The following is a 22185-nucleotide window of genomic DNA, read 5'->3' as shown; positions in this document are numbered from 1 at the left end:
CTTTTTGCAGTAGACCTTATGGCAAAGTAAATGCATTTGGGATCAAAGCCTAGGTGCATATACACACACCCAGCAATAGCATGAAAAGAATAAATCAACAGACTGAAGGAAATGTTTCTAACAGATGTGCCCTGTTACTTCCTTATATGAAGCAAGATGAAATAACATGTGTATGTTGCGTATAAACAGTGCTTTTTTTATTAAAAAAAAATGTTTAGGGGTACTTTCATTTTCCTACTCATATTGAAATACTGCCCCTCAACGAGGCCAAACTTTGATTCACAAAATGTTTAGGGGTATGCGTACCCCTGCGCCCCCTCCCCTCAAAAAGCACTCTGTATACATTTGTTGTTGTGGCAACAGTAATCTCTTATCCTGTTAATTATTTAATTTAAATTGTTCATATTTGATCCTTCCTAACCTTGGCTAGTGACGGCGAAGTTTTAAGCTAAAGGTGTCACAAGGCTCTGTTGCTCTTGCTGCAATAGATTTAACACAGCTACCCCCCCCCCCGGGGTGGGGGGCAGAAAACTGGAGTCACCCCTTGTTGGACAGTACACTTTGTTGTGTCCCTCATAGAAGCTTCACTCATGGAACAAACTCAAGGAGAACCAGTTGTGAGAGTTTGAAGCAGAAGAGGCTGTGCTGAGCAATGATTGGCTGGGTACCTGTGATGTCACAAAGTACTCTCCCCAGAGCAATTTTTCATCTTACAGCAAATTTTCTTAAACAAAAGGAGATTAGGGGTGCATTCTTATTCAGATGTGTCATTGAACAAACAGTGCTTTAAGCCAAGGATGGGGAACATGTAACCTTTTAGATTTTGCTAAATTACAAGTCCCATCATCCCTGACCAACAGATCCCCCACCCATGCTTAAAAAAAAAATAGACCCCTCTGCCAGCCTGAAATTGGCATTTGCTGTACAGGCATGTGTTATTTGAAGAGTGAAGTCAGGATCAATATAAAGGGTGAAACAACCCCCCCCCCCCATACTGTCTCATTTTTATGTAGCTATGTATGCACCCTAGATTTTGTTGTTGGTTTCAGATACAGGCCTGATGAAATAGTTCATACTGAAAAGCCCATACAATACATACAGCATAACCTTCCCACCACAGAGATCTTTTAAAAAAATGTAATAATTGGAATGGCAGGAAAACTGGAATAACGCATTCCTTAGAAATACGACAGACAAATGGGAATAATAGCAGCAGAATTGAGCATGAGCAACTGAGGACAAAGAATAGGCATGGGGAAGAGGTGAGCTCAGAAATGGGAGCTGGAAAACTGGAGACTTAGTGCAAGAGTGCAGACATATAGGGCAAGACTATCTTACGGTGTCCTCACAATCTGGTGCTCTGTCGTCATTGTTGTCCAAGCAGCTCTTCCCATTTAAGTCTGCACCCTTCTGAAGAATGTCCAAACCATCTCTCAAAATCACTGGGACAACAGTTCATGCCAGAACGTAGGGTCCTGAATTCCCAAGCTAACCCCTTGAGTCTCTCCACTGCCCTTCTACTTAGGAGTAAAGTGCAAGCCACAAAGTGGTTGAGCATCAAACACATTTATTTCACTTTTATTGAATACAAGAACAGTGAGCACACACGCATACACCACCAAGCACTGAAAGAGGATATGATTGAAAGGGGGGGGGGGACAAAAAGAGGAATGGGGTGCAAGATGGCCAGAGGAATTAGTGAGGAAGGAATGACAGAGCGTTGCAGTTGGTTGGTAAAGTGCTTCTCAAATTAAAAAGAAAGAAAGAATATAATTAGTAATATTATTCATGCAATTGCAGGGCAGTTTCGGAATCAACTTAAGGGATTTGGCGCAAATAATCAGTTTCGTCTCCCACGCCCTTCAGAGGGAAATGCCCAAAGAAAAGAAAAAAGAGTGGTCAGCTGCGTCTGATGGAAGCAGTAGTGAAGATTAAGGTAAGAGGAAGCCATAACTTTAAAAATTATGCATGGCTTCAACACTACCACAGATAATAAATATTATATATATTTATATATATTTATATAGATGTCTATATATAAGCCACATCCTGCTAGGTGAACCAAAAAAACCTATTTTTTTTGTTAATGGCTACCCATCGGACAAGTTGCGGGAATAATCCGAAGGAACAAGTCTATTTTAGCTTTCCTCTGATTGCCCAGTTGGATTTTGATCTTGGGCATGTTGGGCTTGATGCTGTTTACCTCCACAGATTTGAGTGGCTGACTCACTTATCCCAATGTATACCAGTGTAAGTGGGATTGTGCTTTCCATCTAGCTACTCAACAGTGACTTTTGAGCTGACGTTATTTTCTTTTTTTGAAAGTCAAAATCAAAATGCAAAGTTTGAGAAGGGAGGGTTACCTCTACCCCCAAATTCCCTGTAACAATGTCACCAAGATCCCCCTGTGTCTTGGTTATTTTTAAAATTAAGAGCACAAGCTTTTTTGTGTTCTGTTAAGATCAATTTAGAGTTCTATGTATTTCACATCCATATGTGCTATTTCTTTGCTTTTCAGTTCTGGGGTATTACATGATCCCTATCAGCAACAGGAAGTGAACAAATTAATAACAGTCCTGAAATAAAACTCAGGGAGAGAAGCATATAGTTGGATACAGAAGTGGCAATGACTTCTACATCAAAGAAAGAAGTCCCATTATGTTCTCAGTGCTTTACGTAGGACATGTCTGCATGCCAGAAGCAGATCCAGTTTTAGGGAACTGTAAAGACCAACGACCCAATGCTTTCTATTGTAGCAGTTTGCTGTATGGGAAACATCCACTTGACTATATTCAAGGAGCCCCTTTACCCTAAGATCTCTAGATCCCAATCACAGACACTAATTAAATGTCCTTCTCTAGCTATCATGTGACTTGAGGAGGGAAGATGTAAAAAGGCAAGCATGGTGCAATATCTGTTGGTCTTTCTCTAATGTCTGGAGCCACCGGCTGCTTCACTTGGAAACTGGTTCATTTTGGTTTGTCCCCCTTAACATTATGCATCTGCTGTCTTTCCCCCCTCAAACAATGGATGAAGGCAATTTGTGGAAAGCAGAGAAGGAAACCTTCCAAGTACCAGGTTCCATTTGTAGCAGAGCAAGTTACATTTGATGCCTTCCTCATCCACGAGCAGTGCCTGCCCTTATGTTGTGCACTGGTTGTCCTCTTACTGTAACTGAATGGATGTACTTTCAAAGAGCCAGTGCTTCACTTGTCCTCTGGTTCTAGGTTGACAGTGCTTAGAAGGAAGCCATGATGTTTCACACTGGTTCCCCACCTGCCGGGTACTCTCTGCAGAAGCTAGTGTCACCCTGGCCAAACACTGTCATGCAGCATACAGCAAGCAGGATGGAGATGCCTCCTTGTTTGACCTGGACACTCCCTTTGGAGGGCTATCAAGATCCATTGCAGATGTAGGTCTGGAGGAACCACTTAAACTGACACACAGGGCATCTTTGCTACAGGTAAATATTTAGGTCCAAGAGATCAAAGTCTACTAGATACTGAAAGGCTGTGAATGAAGCAACCTGACCTCATGTCCCCAAGGTGACCTCAGTCTCCTGGGCCCAGGGGAGGAGGGAGACCTTGGCACGCTTAAGTGACTAACTGGGTTGCAGTAACACTGATCCATTCTGTCTTCCTCGACTCCCTCTCCAGGTTGCTGAATGGTGCCTTATCACCAACCAACCAATTACAAACACTACTGTGTCACTATGTCAGTCCCTTTAGCAAGAGCACAGAGCAGGTGAGTGACAGACAAATATGGCCAGCAGAGATCATTAGTGTTTGTTTTCTTCCTACTCTGTTTTCATGGGATATTGGCATGATCTAAGAGTCTTATAATACATCAACCACGGTCAATCAAATAATTATAATGTAAAAATGCCATTGTCATACTTATCAGCGCTGTTTAATTTGTTTTAATATCGTTCCCCACCCTCCCCAGTTATATATAATATACATAACTTAAAAGCACATCCATATGAAACCTCTACAGGCTGCATTTTGATCAAATATAGAAATCATATACATATTTTGATTTGTTTTAAGTGAAATCCAGTCTTTATGATCTTCAGGAGAACAAAGAACCGGATGTGGGGGTCCGAAAGGTTGAGAAAGGAAGGGCAGTTTGGGGAAATAACAGAACCAAAGATGAAGCAACAGAAGTGGCATGGAAGTGGAGAGAGAGGGTGATCACCACACATCCCAAATCAGAAAATAATTAAACAAGAATTATACAAGTGAATGGTTTTTGATTCATTCCTATGCAGGGAATCATTTTGTATTTCTGCTTGTTTTGCTTGTTGATTTCTTGCTTTGTTGCAAAGCATTCTTGCTTTTCCATTCAGTGTGCAACAAATGAGTTATGTATCCTTTAAATGTAACATGCAGAATGGTGGTTTATTGTATTGTTAATAATAATATTATTACCATCGTGACTTTTTTTTCTTTCTTTTAGATCAGTCCAGTCAATTCTTCAATTTATTTGAAGAGGTGGTTGGTTTTTGTTTGTTGCTGATGTTGCTGTCTGTAATTCATCTCCAGCATATAGCAGCAGTGCAAGGATGCATTTTGTTTCCTGTATATATAATATATAATATATTTGCTATTCCTTTTTTATTTTTATTTTTTGTCTCTCAACATTATTCTTGCAGCCAGGACGTTCTATGTCTCATTGAGGAATCCAGCATAAAGGCCCCTTCTTTTTCTCCAAAGTTAAAATAGAGATGCCAACTTTTAGAAACACGAAGGTCAAGATTCCTGTACCAGAATGAAAGGAAGGAGGAAGCAATAGTAAGCACAATGTAAGCATTTTATCAAGACAATAAGCAAGACTGTCTCTAGTAGTTTGGTTTTCTGGGACACCTTTTGCTATAATGATGCAATGGGGCGCTGTCATTTGGGAACCTGTTGTAGAGAGGTAAAATCTAGGGCACTCAATCTTTAGACTTCCCACCTGCAAGAAAACTCTTTGCATCTAAATTCACTCAACAGGGAACTTGTTGCACATCAGCTGTGGAATTTCTGCATGTTGCAGAGGATTCTAGAGTACAGTGGTGCCCTGCAAGACGAATGCCTCGCAAGACGGAAAACCTGCTAGACGAAAAGGGTTTTCCGTTTTGGAGGTGCTTCGGAAAACGAATTTCCTATGGGCTTGCTTTGCAAGACGAAAATGTCTTGCGAGTTCCTGCGGGGTTTTTTTCCTCCCCCCCCCCCCTTTTCCCAAGCCGTTAAGCCGCTTATCAGCTGATCCGCTAAGCCGCTAATAGCGCTAAGCCGCTAATGGGCTTGCTTCGCAAGACGAAAAAACCACAAGACGAAGAGACTCATGGAACGGATTCTTTTCGTCTTGCGAGGCACCACTGTATGTTCTGGGGTGTATCCTCAGTCAGCACAGACAACAGCCTAGCTGTTGCGCTGTGTGACGTGCTATAGAAAAGGCCCACCATTTTTCTGCAGCTGCACATCACAGACAAAGTGCAATAATGATGAGCAAGCTGTCTGCTGGGAAGCTTGGTTCTGGGAGCTAACTTCCCAAGGAGGCACCTCTTCTAACCATTCAAGGAACCTCAGGGTTCCCCCTGAAAATTACTGGTCATCCAGTTGCAAAGGTTTGCCCTTTAGTAACAAAGCTAAATAAAAGATAAAGCTTTATGCTGCAAGCTCACCACTTTGCCATGGCCATGATAACCATCTAGCCAAGAACATATTGGTGTAGCTGAAGTTTGGAGGGCTGATGTCTTTTGAGGGGAGGCACTGTTTCTCAGAGGGACGCAGGTGGTGCTGTGGTAAAACCTCAGCACCTAGGACTTGCCGATCGCATGGTCGGCGGTTCGAATCGGCAGGGTGAGCTCCCGTCTTTTGGTCCCAGCTCCTGCCCACCTAGCAGTTCGAAAGCACCCCTAAGTGCAATAAATAGGTACCGCTTTATAGCGGGAAGGTAAACGGCGTTTCCGTGTGCTGCGCTGGTGCTGGCTCGCCAGAGCAGCTTTGTCACGATGGCCACGTGACCCGGAGGTGTCTGCGGACAGCGCTGGCTCCCGGCCTCTTAAGTGAGATGAACGCACAACCCTAGAGTCGGACACGACTGGCCCGTACGGGCAGGGGTACCTTTACCTTTACTTTTTACTGTTTCTCAGTAGAGGTCTGCCTGTTTTGAGAACTGCAACATATCCAATTCGTGTATCATTCTTTTATTCTCCTATGTTGCCTGGCCTCTATAGTCAGCTAGATGTTACATCTTATAGGGCCATCTTCCCACATCTTTTCATACCTGAGGCTTCTTGTCCCTTTCCTCTGGAGATGGTTCTGTTTCTCTATATACTACGGCTTTGGTTACCAGCATGTCAGGGTGCTGCAGTTTTGCCTCCTTGATTGCCAAAGCCAAAGCCTATGGAAACAAAACGCTGAATGTTAAATGGCGGCTCACGTGACTTGCTGTAAGGAGGTAGCAACTGAAGATCACGTAGAAATGAGAAAAAAGAATGTTACTGAGGAAGCATAGAACTCTATTCATGGATCGAGAAAACTTAACATTCTTGTTGCAGATTTTCCATTCAAACCTGTGGCTTGGATCTTTGGAACCACAAATGAAAATAAGTTCTTAGGAGGCGGCTTTAGAGTCCCTCCTCTCCCCCTTTATTCCCTGCAGAGGGCTGCAGGGAGGCTCTATTGAGTAGCTTAGGATGGACGGTGGTGGAGGAAGGGGTTACCAGCCAAAATTCAGCAGAGGAATTGCGCGTACACTTAACTTCACTGGTGCCCAATTTTGGACCATTATTATTTCCTCTGTCAGCCCAAAGCCCCGTTTCATGCTTTTCAAAAGAGGCATCACAGAGAGGAAGGAGTGGGCAATCACCTGCCTTCCGTTCACAGTTTGGAGGAAAACTATATCCTTAAGAAAATTCATCTGCAGTTGTAGCCCTCTGTTACTGTATGTTGCAATCCCAGCTTACCTCTAGTGTATTGCAGTATGACTGGACTGAAATTGCAGTTGCACCCCCTAACCTACACTTACAGATCTGCTTCCCTTGTAACAGTGATTACTCTAAATGGTCAACATGTTACAGAACAGCGCTGCAGGAGTTTAGAAAGTTGAAATTTCCTCTTCTATGTGGCTACCAAAAGTATAGAAGTTCTAGTGTAGGCTGGAGCATCCCTGTTCTAATATGAAATACTGCAATTGTTTTATCTTTTCTTGCCGAATATTATGATGTATGTGATTTTAGTGCTTCTTTCTTATTTTACTTTTGTTTCCACCTCTTATAATTTACAAATTTTGATTAAATATAATTAAAAGTAATAATAATATGAAACTTTAGAAGAGTGCTTTTGATTATTATTCTTACTACTACATCTTCCATAGGCTTACGGTGGCACTCATTTCGATTTATCCTGGCTTTTTAGTTGTTGCTGTTTTATAATTATTTACTATGAAGGAAGCCTACAATGGTTTTACTTAGCTTATTGTTGATTTCATTTAGTTCATAATTAGGTTTTATTACAATCAAGTGGTGTTTAAATGCTAGTAAGTAAATAAAAGGCATACCTCTGGACTTCTTTTGTGTTCTTGTGATAATAAGTCTACCTGTCACAGGGTGATCAGTACTGTGATTTGCTATATACCAGTAAAAATATGTGAAACACTTATTTCTACCGCTAGCTTTCTATGTATAGGGAAGGATGGTTCTGGGGATTCTGGCCTTAACCTTCCCATAAATACAGGGATGGAAAGCTTATTTCTAACATTACTGACAGCCTCATTCAGACTTCCTTCACACCTGGTCTTGGTCCACATCTTCATCGCCTGTTATGATGATTCGCTTTTCTATTCTGGTTTCAGAAAATCCTCCTTTCACAGTCTGAAATAAGGAAAACAACACGTCGAGTGTTTATACAGCACTTCCAATGTTTAAAATGTTTTGTAAGTTACCTTTTCTCTCATTCAGCTACTGCAATTCTATGAAGGCTATCACAATAATTCCTATTTTATAGATACAGAGTTGGGAATAAGAAAAAAATAATAATAATGTCTTCTTGAATAGCTTCCACATGGCTCTTAGTTTTGCAGTGTCTCAAGTTGAGTGGTCTTACTTGGCACACATGCTGCTATTCTGGTACTCCTGCTCCAGTCTTACCTTGGTAACATGAGTGGTTGTGGAGGTGGAGAGGGTTTCTGCTGTGGCGCCAAAAAGACTGGAGAAGGCTTCTTTCCCAACAGCACTGCTGGTGATCTGCAAAAACATGCAAAGCACCATCCACGTCAGCAGACTGCCTTTTTAATTAAACATGCATACTGGGATGAAGGTTTATCATGTAAAAGTGTCTGGGCTCTGATTTTCTATTTTTGGGGGGAGTGGTGGGATCTGTTTGTTTTTAACAAAGGTCATAGTTCAGAGAGAGAAGATGTTTTGCACATAGAAAGTCTCAGGTTCAATCTTGGGCTTCCCATTTGAAAAGTTCTCTTTGCAAACCACTATACCACTCAAAATCACACAGAAGAAGAAGAAGAGTTTGGATTTGATATCCCGCCTTTCACTCGCTTTAAGGAGTCTCAAAGCAGCTAACATTCTCCTTTCCCTTCCTCCCCCACAACAAACACTCTGTGAGGTGAGTGGGGCTGAGAGACTTCAAAGAAGTGTGACTAGCCCAAGGTCACCCAGCAGCTGCATGTGGAGGAGCGGAGACGCGAACCCGGTTCACCAGATTACGAGACTACCGCTCTTAACCACTACACCACACTGGCTCTCAGTACTACTGGGTGCTAAATAAGCCACTATGACATTGTATACGGCAACCCTGATATCTTCATTGTATTCTAGTATTGCATTCATTTGGTCGTTGCTTAATTAAATAAATCAGCTAACAGTTGTCTACTAGTACCTATTTTGTTAACAGTGCAATCTTATGCATGCGTGCTTAGAAGAAAGTCCCATTGCGTTCAGTGGGGTTCACACTCAGGTTAAGTGTATACAGGACTGCAGCCTGAAACAATAATACCCAGCTAGTCACAGTCAGAATTCAGATACATTGAGTAGACTATCTGAAGAACATCTCAGCAGCATTCTTACAGGCCCACAAGGACAGCCTCTAGCAGACATGGAATTGCAACAGAGAAAGTTCTGTGTTATCTCCTAACAGATTTCAACACTTGAAAATAAAAGGGGCCCGCAGCGGGCCTTAATGAGTAGGATACTCACAGAAGTATCAGATAACCTTTACATATTATGTTGGCTTTCTACTTCATCATTGTTTTCTGAAAAAGGAAGTAAAGCACGGAAGGAACCATACTAGCAAAACTCAACCCCTAAACTTTCTGACTGACAGGATATTCACTCACAAGCATGACAGGAGGATCAGAGCACCTATCAGCACTGTCAGACACATGCCATTATATTTTCAGATGAGTAGCTGCTAAGAAACAAGTGCATGAATCAGATTATAAGGGCAGAGAGACAGTAGTTTGCTTGCTTGCAGTCACTGTGTGTGTCTCTGGAGGTTGATGGCTGCCAAGAATGATAGAATAGTGGGTTTATTGGTCTGCCAGTAGTAAATATGTGTTTCGTATGTGTTTTAATCATTTTGTGCAGTACCAACTCACAGTTCACAGTCTCACAGTTCACCTCAGCGGGCTTACTTAGGCACACTGAAGATGGTCTACTATTCCTATTGCTTCTGTTTTTCAAAATCGCCCTGAACCTTGTTCTTCCGCTACTGATGCTAGAAAGAAGATGGGAGGGGTAGCCTTAAGAAATAGTAGATATGTGTGTGTGGTTATGCAGGATTTGGGGGTCATTATATGGGTACAGGAGGGATGGGGAATGTGTTCTGGACCAAAACACCAATTGTCTCTGACCAGTAAGCATGCTGGCTGGGGCAGATGGAAGCTGGAATCAAAGAACATCTGTAGAGCTACAGATTTGGCACCACTGGTCTACAGCGCTCTAACATAGCTATACCTCAAAGGCCCAGGAATGTAAAATCACTCACTGGAGAGATGGAGCGAAGTTCTGTTGTTCCCTTCCCAGCCTTGGTGCTGTGATCCTGAAAAACACAAGGTGGGTATGGATATAACTCAAGAGAGAAGTGAGGCGTCCTGATCGCATAGATCCCCCTACAGACAGACAAAAGTTTGCACATTGGGGTTTCTTTACGACCTTGGGCCACATGCAGTTGTTGGAAGCAGACAACATGACACTGAGGGCATGACTAAAGCCGCACCTCACTCTGGAGTCAACACAATTATGCCCTACACACAAGCAATGTGTGAAATAAGGCTTACGTTGTTGCCAGATGTGGTTTTGAGGGGTGCAATAGGACCTTCAACCCCAGATGTTCCCAGTAAGGGGTACTTACTGAGGTTGTTGATATGGTTTCTGTGCTGACAATGTGGGAAGTGGTTATTGTCTCCTTTCCGCCTGTGGTGGTACCATCAACCTAAACATGAAAAGGGAAATACGGTAAGTCAATAAAGTTTACAGGCTAAGCACAAGCGGCAGTCTCTAAGAAGATTAAAAAGAAAACACTTGCCCTAATTCACATGGCAATGAAGAGCTTTAGTGAAATTCTTCACCCAGTTAAAGTAAAATACATGAATTTACATCTGTCTAGACCAGGCATAGGCAACCTCGGCCCGCCAGATGTTTTGGGACTACAATTCCCATCATCCCTGACCACTAGTCCTGTTAGCTAGGAATCATGGGAATTGTAGTCCAAAAACATCTGGCTGGCCAAGGTTGCCTATGCCTGGTCTAGACTCATCCCACCTACTTGGACCAATAACTTGGGTATTACTGCACTGGAAGTATCAGAAAAGATGGCGCTCTTCTGAAAATGCAGGCATGCTACAGGTATATAAATGAACCATTCTCGTTTGATAACCTTCCAGTGCAACTCATCTGAACAGCACAGCAACCCTTACATTTAAACAAATGCAGTGCAGATGTGATCTTCGTATGATGCGTTGCCACTAGAGATATGCAGTGGGCCCATGTTTCATGTGCTTTGACCAAGCTGCTGTGCTGCAAGATAAACAACTGCAATAAAACAGAGTAAAATATAAATGTTACCTGTGTAATTTCTGTTGCAGTGATTCTGTGCTGCACAGAGGCTTCCGATTCTGCTTTTTTCGCAGTTTCCATTTTCATGGAGGACTACCAAAGGAACAAAAGAATTTAGCAACAATCCAACCTCCATTTAACTGAACAAAATTGCTGGTTTGTGCACAATTCTCTCGCTCCACCTTTGTAGGCTGTCATGGATGAAGTTATTTTAATTGCACAGAACTTGTTTAGCTTGAGTTCAAGCGTTCTTCTATTGCAAAGAGCAAGTGCAGTTTTCAAACAGCAGAGAGAACTGACTGAAAATAGGAAACTCAAGGACGTTGTAGAGGACTCCAGTAAAGGTAAGAGAATGGAATTAAAATTCAAACTGGCAAAGTAAGATGATAATTGCAGTAACTTAACAGTAAAAGGGGTGGGGAGATGAATTTAGAACTTTGCATTTTAATGCAAATCTCTGCAGAACAAAAAAACAATTCCATTGGAAGGAGTAGATGCACATAAATACAAACTGTCTTGCAAATATAGGACATTTGGTGAAGCAAATTTATAGGACATTTGGCTTAACTGTATATTCCCACAGACAGTATTGCTTTCCCCAGCATTTGCTCCGTTTTGTTTCCACTTCTATTTTTTTCAGTCAGTCTGCAGACAGTTACTTTAACTATTCATGCTATAACTATTTCCCCACTGCACCGAATCTGACTTAAATAGAAGCAGAATAAACTATAGTCATTTACCTCAGCTACCTTCCTAGAAACTATTCATCTCATCAATAGTCACATCATTATACATATATTAAATGTCTTCAATACAAATGTTATTTGTTGATTCATGCAACATAGAAACTTGCTATGGTGGAACAGCCAGGCAAATACAGTGGGGGTTAAAGGTATGATGGTAACTTCACGGGTTAGGAGATACAAAAGGACACAACAAAACACACATGCACTTGGGTGTCAAAGACATGCAAACATGGCAGCAACATTCATGAAGGTAGATAAAATATTCTAGTTTTTAAAACAAAAAGACGCTGTTTGGAAATAGACGTGCTTCTCCAAACAGGTGTGAGACAGACAGTCCATCGAGCAATGCAAATGCCAGAAACAGACAACACTGCAAATGAGGACACTAAGATACAGCCGTGCACCGTGGCTTCCTTTTGTACCTCTTCTGGGATTACTTGGGGAACCTTCTCCCCTTCCTTGGCAACATCTTCCTGCACGGGAGCTGGCTTGTCCGATTCCTCAGAAGAAATCACGCCCTCTGCTTCTCCCTCGCTCTTTTCCTTGTCAAGCTCAGGCAAACTCCGGGAGAAGTCTTCGAAGGCGGCGCTGTGGTAGTCGCCAATGACTGTGAAGTCCACCTCAGCCTCAAGGCTGGAAGTTGAGCTGACCGTGATGCTTGAGCACTTGCGCTCGATGGCCAGGTGGTTGTCTTTAAGGAAGACAGAGTCTCTCTCCTGGTCTTGCTCCTCGTCCCCAGTGTCACTTTCGGGGGCCCTGTGCCGAGGTGGCTTAGATTTCTCCTCTGTGCCCTCCCTCAATCCCGCTCTCTGGATGAGACAAAAGGGAGGAAAGAAGCTATGGCTGTAAGTGCCGAATGACAGGCTACAGCCATCAGGCCCCATTGGTTTGGGGTGGAGGGGGAGAGAGGAAGCATCATCAAAAGGGTATCAAGCACATCCCAAGCATGAAACCCAAAACTTCTCACAGCAAAAACTCTGCAGGGAGAAGGGGAAAGGGTTTCTGATTTTACCTGCAAAACTGCAAGGAGGAAATAAAACAATGACCTTGGAAATATTAATCCCAAATAGATGAGTGGTACTTGTGGCAAAAGCAGGTGTGTGCAAAAAGAGGAGATGTTGTTAAGACATTAATAAAGAAGTTCGGACTCTCACTGATCATTGGGGAAGCAGGAGGACAGAAAAGTGGAGGCAGAGAGTAGAAAAGTTTGGGTGTGGGGAAAAAGACAAAAGGTTAAGGCAAATCGGCTGCACATATTGCAGGAGAAGCAAGAACATTTGTCAATTTCACTGAGATAAGGTCATTTGTTATTTTCTGCCACTGTATATACCTCACTTTGCTTTGTAAGGCTCCTTTTAAAAAGCGCGCAAGGAACGATTCGGTGGTATCCTGAAATATCACAGTGTTTGTGAAAGGGCGTGTGTTGTGAGAACTCGCATCTCTGGACTGAGTATGCCACCAGAGGAAACCTGTTAAAAGTATGAACTTTTCCAGGGTAGATTTTTAATCAGTGTAATTGACAAGAAAAAAATCAGAACAAAAGGACATCGTTCTCCTAGCTCCCCCAAAAGCTACACATACCTCTCAACTGCATCAATGTGGAAATTCAACCCCCAAACTGGCCTATATTCCTGCACCGTATTGAAACACCTTGTATTATGCATTCACAAAGAATTGCTACTTGTTAGGGATAGAGCCAAAAGTTACTATGGTCAATGGAGATTCTCCTCATGGCACCAGTGGGGTTTGGACTGTCCCCCAGGAAGTAAATGCTATTCTTTAATTTAGGTGCTATGATGTCCTACTTCTTAATGCCTGGTTTTGCCCAGGTTTCTGGTATGTTGAGAGGTATGAGAAAAGATAATTAAAACAAACAGAAGAGGAGCATATATATGTGTGTGTATATACATATATAAAGATATATAGTAGCTCAGTAAGCTGGGGAAGGAGGTGGTGGCACACGGCTCTCTAGGGTGAGGTTTTACACCACAAAAGCAAGCAGTTAGTAAAACATCATTGAGACCTGAGGGGCCACTGGAGGAGCAGCCATTAAACTCTCTTCTTTCGGGGAGGCTTTTACTGATGGGCCTGACAAATCCTTTTCTTCCCAAGCTGGTTCTTGAAATTTGCTCTAGATTAGAGAAAAGGGGTTAGTCTTAAAAGAGCAGAAAGGAACTCAGCTAGTGCCTTGGTTGGAGCAGTGGGAAGCTATTTTTGTCAGCCAGCCACTAGCTTGCCAAAGGCAGGAGGGGAGGAGAGGAGGGGCTCACAAGCCAAGCAAAAGAAGGGATATCAAAATTAAGAGATGCAAGAAGGAAGAAGCTGGAAGCGTGAGAATGTTGCTGCTAGGTGTGTGCGTGGAGGTATGGGAGAGATACAAAGCTCTCAGCGCGTCATCCTTTCCCACCCTGCCACTGCACAATTCCATTCACAAAACTCGTTTTGCTTGGATTTGAGTTAGCAGCTGGCACTCTCCAAGTTAGCCAAACCTCCAGGAGTTCTCTCTCTCACGCACATACACACACAGAGAGAACAATCCAAAAGCTGATGAACTGCCTGGGCCAGCAAGTTTGCATTCAGCAACTGAGCCAGGTCACACACACACACACACACAAAGGACAGGGGATGCAAGCAGCGGCTCTCGGTCAACGGCCATGTTTGAAGCCATGGCACATGGTGCATAAAGGCAAGTCACACAACATGCTTTATGAACTTTCCAGTGGGACAGTTCATTTGAGAGGTTACCACAGCTTCTGCCAAAGTGATTTCACAGCCAGAATCAGGAGAAGCCAGCTCAACATCCCCTTCCGGTTCTTGCTCTGATCCGACAGAAATATCTTCCTTCCAAGATGAAGACTGGGATGGTTCTCCCTCACTTGTTCCTTGTACAACAGCTAGGTAGTTCACATCCAGGGCTTTGCCATCCAAAGTGCCTGAGGCCAACTCAACATCTGCACAGCTGTTCTCTAAAAATATACCTGTTTGTAGCTCTATCTGCATCCTTGATAGATCCTTTAGTGTCTCATTGCCAGTGCAACTCTCGTACAACCCCTTTGGAGTTGCATGTTGCTCACCACAAAGTGGGCTATATACTTCACCTTGTTCAAACATCCGGATTTTAGAAGCTACGGAGACTTCTTGGTCCATCTCATTTCTATATTCAAATAAACCCCCGTGGTTCTCTACAGGTGCTATATCCTGATGTTTTTGAAGTTGAGTAGTTGTATCTTTGCTAAATGCCATGTGATTCAGTGGCTCTAGACCTGGTTTCCCTTCCTTGATAACAGTGTGCAGTTCTTCCCTTTCCTGTGCTACGGCATGATAAGGATGCGGACATTCTTTGCTCCTTTTTGCTGGTTCAATCTTAGGAGAGAGAGTATGGGTGGCCTCAGTTCCATCTTCCAAAGAAGATTTATCCTGTAATATCTCTCTTGATTCTGGAGGTTTAGTATCAGGAGGGCCAGCCTGGGATAAAATGTCACCCCTGGATGGCTGTTTCAAGTTGGAGAATTTATCCCCAGTCAGCTCTTCTAAGTCTAGAGTTGTACCCTCTGTTTCTTTGAGATGATCTTTGGCTACCTCTTCCATTTCATAGTGTCCATCCAAAGCTGAGCCTTTCAAGTCTTTGATTTTATCCTTACTCACCCCTTCTGCTTTTACGTGCCTATCCAATTCTTTATCTTTAGCCAACTTATCCAATACATCTCTGTCTAACTCTTCAGCCTCAGAGGGAGCACCCTGAGTTGTCTCTTTCAACTCTGAGATATTATCCAAAGCTGATGGTTCATCTTTAGTTGACTCTTCAGACATAGTAAGCTTATCTTTCATCATCTGCTCCACTTCAGTATGGTTGGCATTGGCTGCATCTTCCAGTTTTTGGAGTCTCTGTTTATCTACAACTTCCAATTCATGGTTATCCTCTTTAGCCAACTCTTCCAATTCAGGGTGTTTGTCCTTGGAAGAGATTTCTGATGTGGTGCGTTTACTTTGAACTTCAGAGAATTTGTCATGGGGAGGCTGGCTTGAATCAAGGGTTTCATCCTGGGGCAATTCTCCTGGTTTTGCATCCTGTGGTTTACTCTGCTCTTCATCTGAAATTTCTGTAGTACAGGAAAGCTGCTGTAGTGAGAAACCCAGGGTGGATTTTGTAATCTCTATGGCTTCCATTTGAAGGAATATTTGAGAAGTTTCAGTTTCTTCTAATTTATTAATTTCTCTTTGAGTTTCTGAAGTTCTGAATGTCAAACCTACTTTTTCCAAGGCAGTATCAACTTCCTTCTTGTCAGAGTCTTCTCCACCTTCTTGGAGAATATTGTGAGTTTCATCTGCTCCCTGTAAAATCTGTGGCATCGATAAATGGAAAACTCTTTGGCTGAATTCTTCTGTAGAATGATGTGCATTGGATTCACTGTAAACTTTTGTTCCATAATCAGTTGGTTCCACTGAAGTTTTTTTCTCTGGAGTTGATGAATGCTCTTCTTTCTCATAAGCACATGACTCTGCGGTATGTATCTTTTTACCATCCTCTGTAACTTTGTCAGGCAAATCTGATTTTATAATTGGTTTACTGAGCTCCGATTGTCCTCCCTCGTAAGTGGACGACCTGGATTGGAACTCATCATCTTCCTTGATCTCTGTTGCACCGGAAGCTGGTGCAAAACTGGGGCTCTTCTCTTTTTCATCTAATGACTCTGTTTGGTTGTCCTGCCTGTCTTCAGATGAGCCGGACTTTTCTCTGGCAGGTATTGTATTGATCTTATCACCATCTTTTTCACCAGTTTCTTCAGACCCCAAATAGATTATCCTTTCTGCAGCAGAAGATACCATCTTCACCTTAGTTCTAACAGTCTCAGAATCTGAGGTAGTTTTGAACACTTCTTTGTCTGACAGAGTCAAAGTAGTCCTGTGTTCTTGTATTATAGTTCTGCTTTGTTTGTTTGGAGATTCTGAGGCATGTATTTGCCCTTCTTCAACTTGGAAACCTTCAGGTATGGTACTCTTTTCTGTTGGTCCTTCGGGGTGGTGAGCTGGTTGCTCAAGAGTGGTAGAAGCCACCACTACTGCTTCCATTTTGTCTTTCTGTTCCCCTTTCTCCTCAAGTTTAGTGGAAGCTACCACCACTGCTTCTCTTTGGCCTTTCTGTTCTACCTCCTCAGGATGAGTGGAGGCTACCATGACCGTCTCCATTTTATCTTTCTGCTCGTCTCTCTCCTCAGCAGACTGTCCATCTGTCTCAGAAGAGTGTTTCCTGCTATCTCTCCCGTACACATCATCATCCCATAACGATTCAAAATCTTCTGGGCTGGCTATCATCTTGGCTTTTTTCCGAATATGTGCTCTCCCTTCCTCGCTTGCTTTCTCTTTTTGCTTTGCTGCTGCTGCTTTGAGTTCCCTCACTGCAGTAGTCACTTTTGTTAAATCCAAATCTGGATGCTTCTCGGAAGGACCTGCATGCGCCTCTTCTTTCTGGGTCTCAACTATTTGTTTTAGTGCTAGCTCTTCCAGCCCAGAAGTTTCTCTTTCTATAAATACCCAATGCTCTGAACCCTGCATTGCAATTGGAGCAAGAAGAGTTAGCATTAAACATTAATTTCCCGAACACCTCATTATTAACATGCAGCAAGAGTCTTGCCAACATCCTTGTAATCACTAAACTGTATTACTATTAAAGAAACAACCTGGTGGTAGATGCCTTTAAGGAGGTGTTTATTATTAACTGAATGCATGCTGAAATCTCAGAAGCACAGTTCTGAGACTGGTGCTGAGAGCTGGCTTTTAACAGACAGTATTTCTCCCTTCCCGTTTGCAAAAGTCTGGTGCCAAAAGTTTATACAAATCATGAGCTACATAATCAGCTATGTGTGATTCTGACTGTTGGATTGATGATTTGGAAATTCAAGGTCTCGTGATCAAATCAGAATTCTAATGTAAGCTTTAGAACAATATTCAAACATTTATTTAAATTAACCACATGTTAATTATCTGTATACCTAAGCAACGAACTCATGCATAGTGCATAGTTATATTCACATCTAACTAAATCACTTTGCAAGCTGGCAAGTCAAGTTACTGTAATGAGACTTTCTCTTTGGTGCCTAAATTTTCACAATGAAATTTATCCAGATCTTTCATATCTCAGTATGTCTGTGTGCAAGAATGATAAACATCTTTCATGATGGGAATGGGAGGAATCCCTTTTAGCCTATAGTCAAGAGCAAGACTACAGACTGAAGATCCTGTTGCACCCTGTTTTTCTAGGCTCCAGCTGCATCCACAGGTTCTCTACTCTGAGAAAGCAAATGAAATGGTTGAGACACTTTCGTTCCTTCACATGGTATTACACTGCTCTGGACAAACTTGAGTAGAGGCAACAATTTTGGTCCAGTGCCCCAGTTAATACGAACCCAAGGCCAATTCCATTTTAAAAAAGGCAGATCAGAGGGCTAGAACTAGGAAGGCATTGCTAAGAAAGTAAATGGCAGAAACTGTAATGCAAACTGCTTTAAAAGGCAGTACAGCAAAGTAGGAGGCAGGGAAAAGAAAACCTAGTATTTAGTGCATCACGTAGCACAGCAGTACCAAACTATTTAAACACTGTGTATGATGCTGTGTATTAATATGTAGTGATTTGCTTTTCATGTCGTGTGTTTTATCCTAGCCCATCACCCACTGAGCGTTCAGTCATCACTGTAGAAGAAAGCAGGAAGACAGAGCACGTATTGATGAAATGGTGGCAGGAGGGGTGGGACAAAGAGTTGGTTTGAGTCCCTGGAATTATGTGCTGGGGTCATTTAATAATAATAATAATAATAATAATAATAATAATAATAATAATAATAATAATGTTAAGCCCTAGACATACAGCAGCCCACAATCTTAATTGTGGTTGGAGATGTTACTGGTGATTTCCCCAAAGATTGAAAGAATGCATTGCAACAGAGAGATTTTTCCTGCAGCCTCACAATGGCTTCAATCTGGTGGAGGCAGCTGTGATTTGCTCTAGTGCCATGCGCTACATTGTGGTACAGTGCCACAAGTAGGTCTGAGAGGCTAATTACACCACAGTACTCTTCAATACTGGAAGGCAACTATGGAGCAAACAATTGTGCAGGTCTGAATGTATGCACAGAATGAAGTACCAATCCTTTACAGCTGTATGCTTAAACCTTGCTATAGAAAAATTTGTGTCAACTGCACTGATGGGAATAAACACAACATGTAACTCTATTTGCCTTGTCCCATTAAATATATCTTCAAGAAAACTCAAATGTAAGAATCCGCAAAACATAATTTCCATTTCTATCATTGCTGAGTCTCCTAATAACTAGTGCTGTGACAAATGTTCACTCATTTCAACATTGAAGTAGTATTTTCAAAGCAATCAGAAGCATGTCCTTAAAAAGTCTTAAACAAAAATGGATTCAGAGTGAAGGCAATCTTTCCTGGAGTGGTCGCATGGGTGACCCTAACCAATTAGAGATCTTGTAGTGAATCTGATGACATACATTATATGCACAGTGTTTCAGACACTTCAATCATACAATCTACTGTACTCTGCTGTACAAAGAGAAAACTCACATTCATTGTTCTGCTTGCCTTTGTTTCTGGCCTCACCACTCAGGAAGGTTGCCAAAAAGAAAATGCAGCCCCTTGGGCTGAAGAGGACCCCCCCCCTTGGAAACCAACTATTATGCTGCATGGCATCTGCCTTTATTGCCATGCCCTGAGGACAACTAAGCACCCACACTCAAGTTTGATTGTCTCTCCATAATACAGTTTCTCTATCTTCTCTCCCACTGTCCACTAGAAGGCACTTCTCTGTAACTTGGTCCTGGGCCATGCTGATACAGTTAAGGCCCAAACTAACTTTCGGAATCTTGAGAGCTATGCCAGAAACCACATTCAGAACTGGCACGAACTGTGCATGCTATCCATCCTAAGATAGGAACCAGCTTTCAGAGTGCATGGGTTTGACAACTATGGTGCCTGTGTGAACAACTATTGGGTTGTTTATTATTGGTTGTGAAATGCCACAACCATTGCTCAAGTTATAAGCTGCATATGCATGCACCTCCATTAACTGCGAACTGAATACAATATCAATATTACTTTCCACTGCAGCTGATTTTCATAGAGTTATCCTATTCAAGTACCAGCTAGGTTCAGACACGCTTTCAACAAACTTTACCCCAATAGTCAGTTGAAGAGTCTACGTATACCACTGTCAGGACAATATTCAAAATCAACCCTTAACGCACCAAGAATTACTAGCTTGGATGGAATAACTTTATAACATTGTTTTGAATAAATTTCAAATGAATCCCCAATTTACTGACCATTGCTAAATATGGCTGATCAACTGTAATTAACAGTGTGATCTTATACATGCCTATTCAGAAGCATATACCACTGAATACAGTAGGTGAGCATGTATAAAAGATTGCAGCCTCAATCTTTCTTACTGCAAATGGAAACAAAAAAGAGAAGCAGATACAGAAAGAGAGAAAAAGGAAGGGTGGTGATAACCTCAGGAGAAGAAACAAGGCTTTTCTGTGTAAAAGACTCCATGATTAAGGCAGCTCCATGCTCAGATGACAGATCCTCTGGAGAATCCTCTTCTGACATCTATTTCAGCAGGGGAAACCCAAGACCCCAAGGCAGAGAAAGAGGCAGAGAAAGAAAGAGAGAGAGAAAGAGAAAGAGTGAGAAAGAGAGAAATAAGTAGTAGGAGAAGAGACAATGAGAGACAGAGAGACAGTAAATAAAGTATGGAGAATACACTCCATTCCTAGAGCTTTCACTTTCATCTTCCACTTTTACCTGACAACTTTTCTAGCATGAAAACACCCTATCCTTCAGCTTCCATCATTTCTGTGTCAATGACAATAACAACAACCTAATGAACGCTACTTCTATCTCCTATAACGCCTGAAGACAAAGAGATCCACCTTGCTTCCATCATAAAGGTTTCAGCTCAGTTCCAGACAGATCTTGCTCAATGCACAACCTTTGATCTAGGAATATTCGGCAAACAATGAGCCTAACTAGATGTGATGGGTGCACTCATGGTTGTTTATTCCATGTCTACTACATTCACAGACAGAACAGATGGGGTGTCCAATTTTACTATCAAAAGTGACATGCAGTAAGAAGAGTTCAGCCTTCCTCCTCCTCATATGCCTTTGCTTCAGACACCTTTGTGCCTAGGCTGCTTTACATTCCTTTTATTGGAGCTGAGTTGTGAGCAAAATTGTTCTGAGCAATGGAACGTGTGTGGAGAAGTAAGTGGGGAAGGACTCAATTCTCCTCATCTACGCCTCTGTTTTGATGCAGAAGCAAGACCTCCATCCCACCTTATGTGCAAACAGGACAGACGTATAATGACAAACCTGGCTGCCTCCATCAATTTGGTCCTACTGCTTTCAGCCTCCATTTGCTTGTACCTTTGCTCAGAAACCACTGTTTTAAAATACCAAGAAGCAGAATGCACATCACACTAACACTTAAACCACATAGTGGTGGGTGATCCATGTCCCAACCATAAAGGCTGGAGAGAATTCAAATGCAGTAGATGCCGCATAGCCCCTGATCAGACTGATTCTGTTATGCTGTGAGCAGATAAAGTATCAAGTACGAAGCCACACAGAACAGCTGCATAGCACTGATACGCAACAGACAAAACCTTCATAAAATTAGAGCAAAACAAACCTCGTTGGCCTTCTCTGGGGTTCCCCTTGGTGTCTCATCCTCATGTTTGGGCGAGGAAGAGGCAGGCGAGGAAGGCAGCCTCCTATCCCGGTCCCTGTGCACGAGTTTGCTGTTAGGTTCCTTCAGGGTCCTCTTCAACTCATTGATGCTGGCCTGGTGCTTTAGCAAAACATCTTCCGGTTTGTCTAAAAACTTTTGGAGGGAGAGGGGAAGGTAACTACTGAGGTGAGGATTAGAGGAAGGAACATGAGTGGGACGAGTGATCTTTTCCGAGGTGGAAGCTTCACTGAGTTTAGAACCTCAGAGGCTGTATCCTCTGTAAAGTGAAATCTCCACTGCAATGGAGTCTTTTAATTTTCATGAAACCACAGCTTAGGATGACAGTTAGGGCTAAAAGACTGGCCCTGCCACTGAACTTAATCAAGCATGGTCCTGTTTTCCTTGAAGAAAAGTCACCCTGGTCAAAGAGATTCCATTTTCCAACCCTTTTTGTGTAAACTTTATGGAAATCTACAGCAGAATTCTCTTTCTTGACTCCCACAGGCCTAGATTTTATTTTATTGGAATGTTAGTCATTCTAGGGTCAACAGCTTAAGGAGCCAAGAGACAGATCTGTTTCTGTCCAGTGTTTCCAATCTTGTATGGTAATTTCCACTCGATATCCTCAGGAAC

At 42.4% G+C, this 22185-nt stretch overlaps 1 protein-coding gene and 2 long non-coding RNA genes across 11 annotated transcripts in view; 2 read left to right on the top strand and 1 right to left on the bottom strand.

The window, feature by feature from the left end:
• LOC309373244 overlaps positions 1 to 22185 on the top strand; it is a 45275-nt gene that overhangs the window by 17024 nt on the left and 6066 nt on the right. The window lies entirely within an intron of this gene.
• Positions 1551 to 22185, bottom strand: part of EPB41L1 (erythrocyte membrane protein band 4.1 like 1) — a 168448-nt gene continuing 147813 nt past the window's right edge. For 3 of the 9 annotated variants that reach the window (XM_081916589.1, XM_081916592.1, XM_081916590.1), the window contains 12 exons: positions 21514 to 21705; positions 20332 to 20430; positions 14551 to 17352; positions 13829 to 13936; positions 12228 to 12614; positions 11069 to 11152; positions 10356 to 10436; positions 9990 to 10043; positions 8138 to 8233; positions 7781 to 7861; positions 6274 to 6390; positions 1551 to 4760 (listed from right to left, as the gene is read on the bottom strand). In XM_081916589.1, the coding sequence (XP_081772715.1) occupies positions 4752 to 4760; positions 6274 to 6390; positions 7781 to 7861; positions 8138 to 8233; positions 9990 to 10043; positions 10356 to 10436; positions 11069 to 11152; positions 12228 to 12614; positions 13829 to 13936; positions 14551 to 17352; positions 20332 to 20430; positions 21514 to 21705 (4110 nt within the window). In that variant the 3' untranslated portion in view covers positions 1551 to 4751. The remainder of the gene's footprint in view (positions 4761 to 6273; positions 6391 to 7780; positions 7862 to 8137; positions 8234 to 9989; positions 10044 to 10355; positions 10437 to 11068; positions 11153 to 12227; positions 12615 to 13828; positions 13937 to 14550; positions 17353 to 20331; positions 20431 to 21513; positions 21706 to 22185) is intronic. The other 6 variants (XM_081916595.1, XM_081916596.1, XM_081916591.1 and 3 more) reach the window with 5 other exon arrangements.
• Positions 4678 to 7555, top strand: LOC309373184. Its single transcript, XR_014169801.1, has 2 exons — positions 4678 to 4804; positions 6248 to 7555. It is a non-coding gene; the product is annotated as an uncharacterized lncRNA (long non-coding RNA).

This window comes from Podarcis melisellensis (assembly GCF_964234715.1).
Source record: "Podarcis melisellensis genome assembly, chromosome: 6".
NCBI classification, from domain to species: Eukaryota; Metazoa; Chordata; class Lepidosauria; order Squamata; family Lacertidae; genus Podarcis; species Podarcis melisellensis.
The sequence above is the reverse complement of the archived record's forward strand: the minus strand, read 5'-3'. Positions and strand labels throughout refer to the sequence as shown.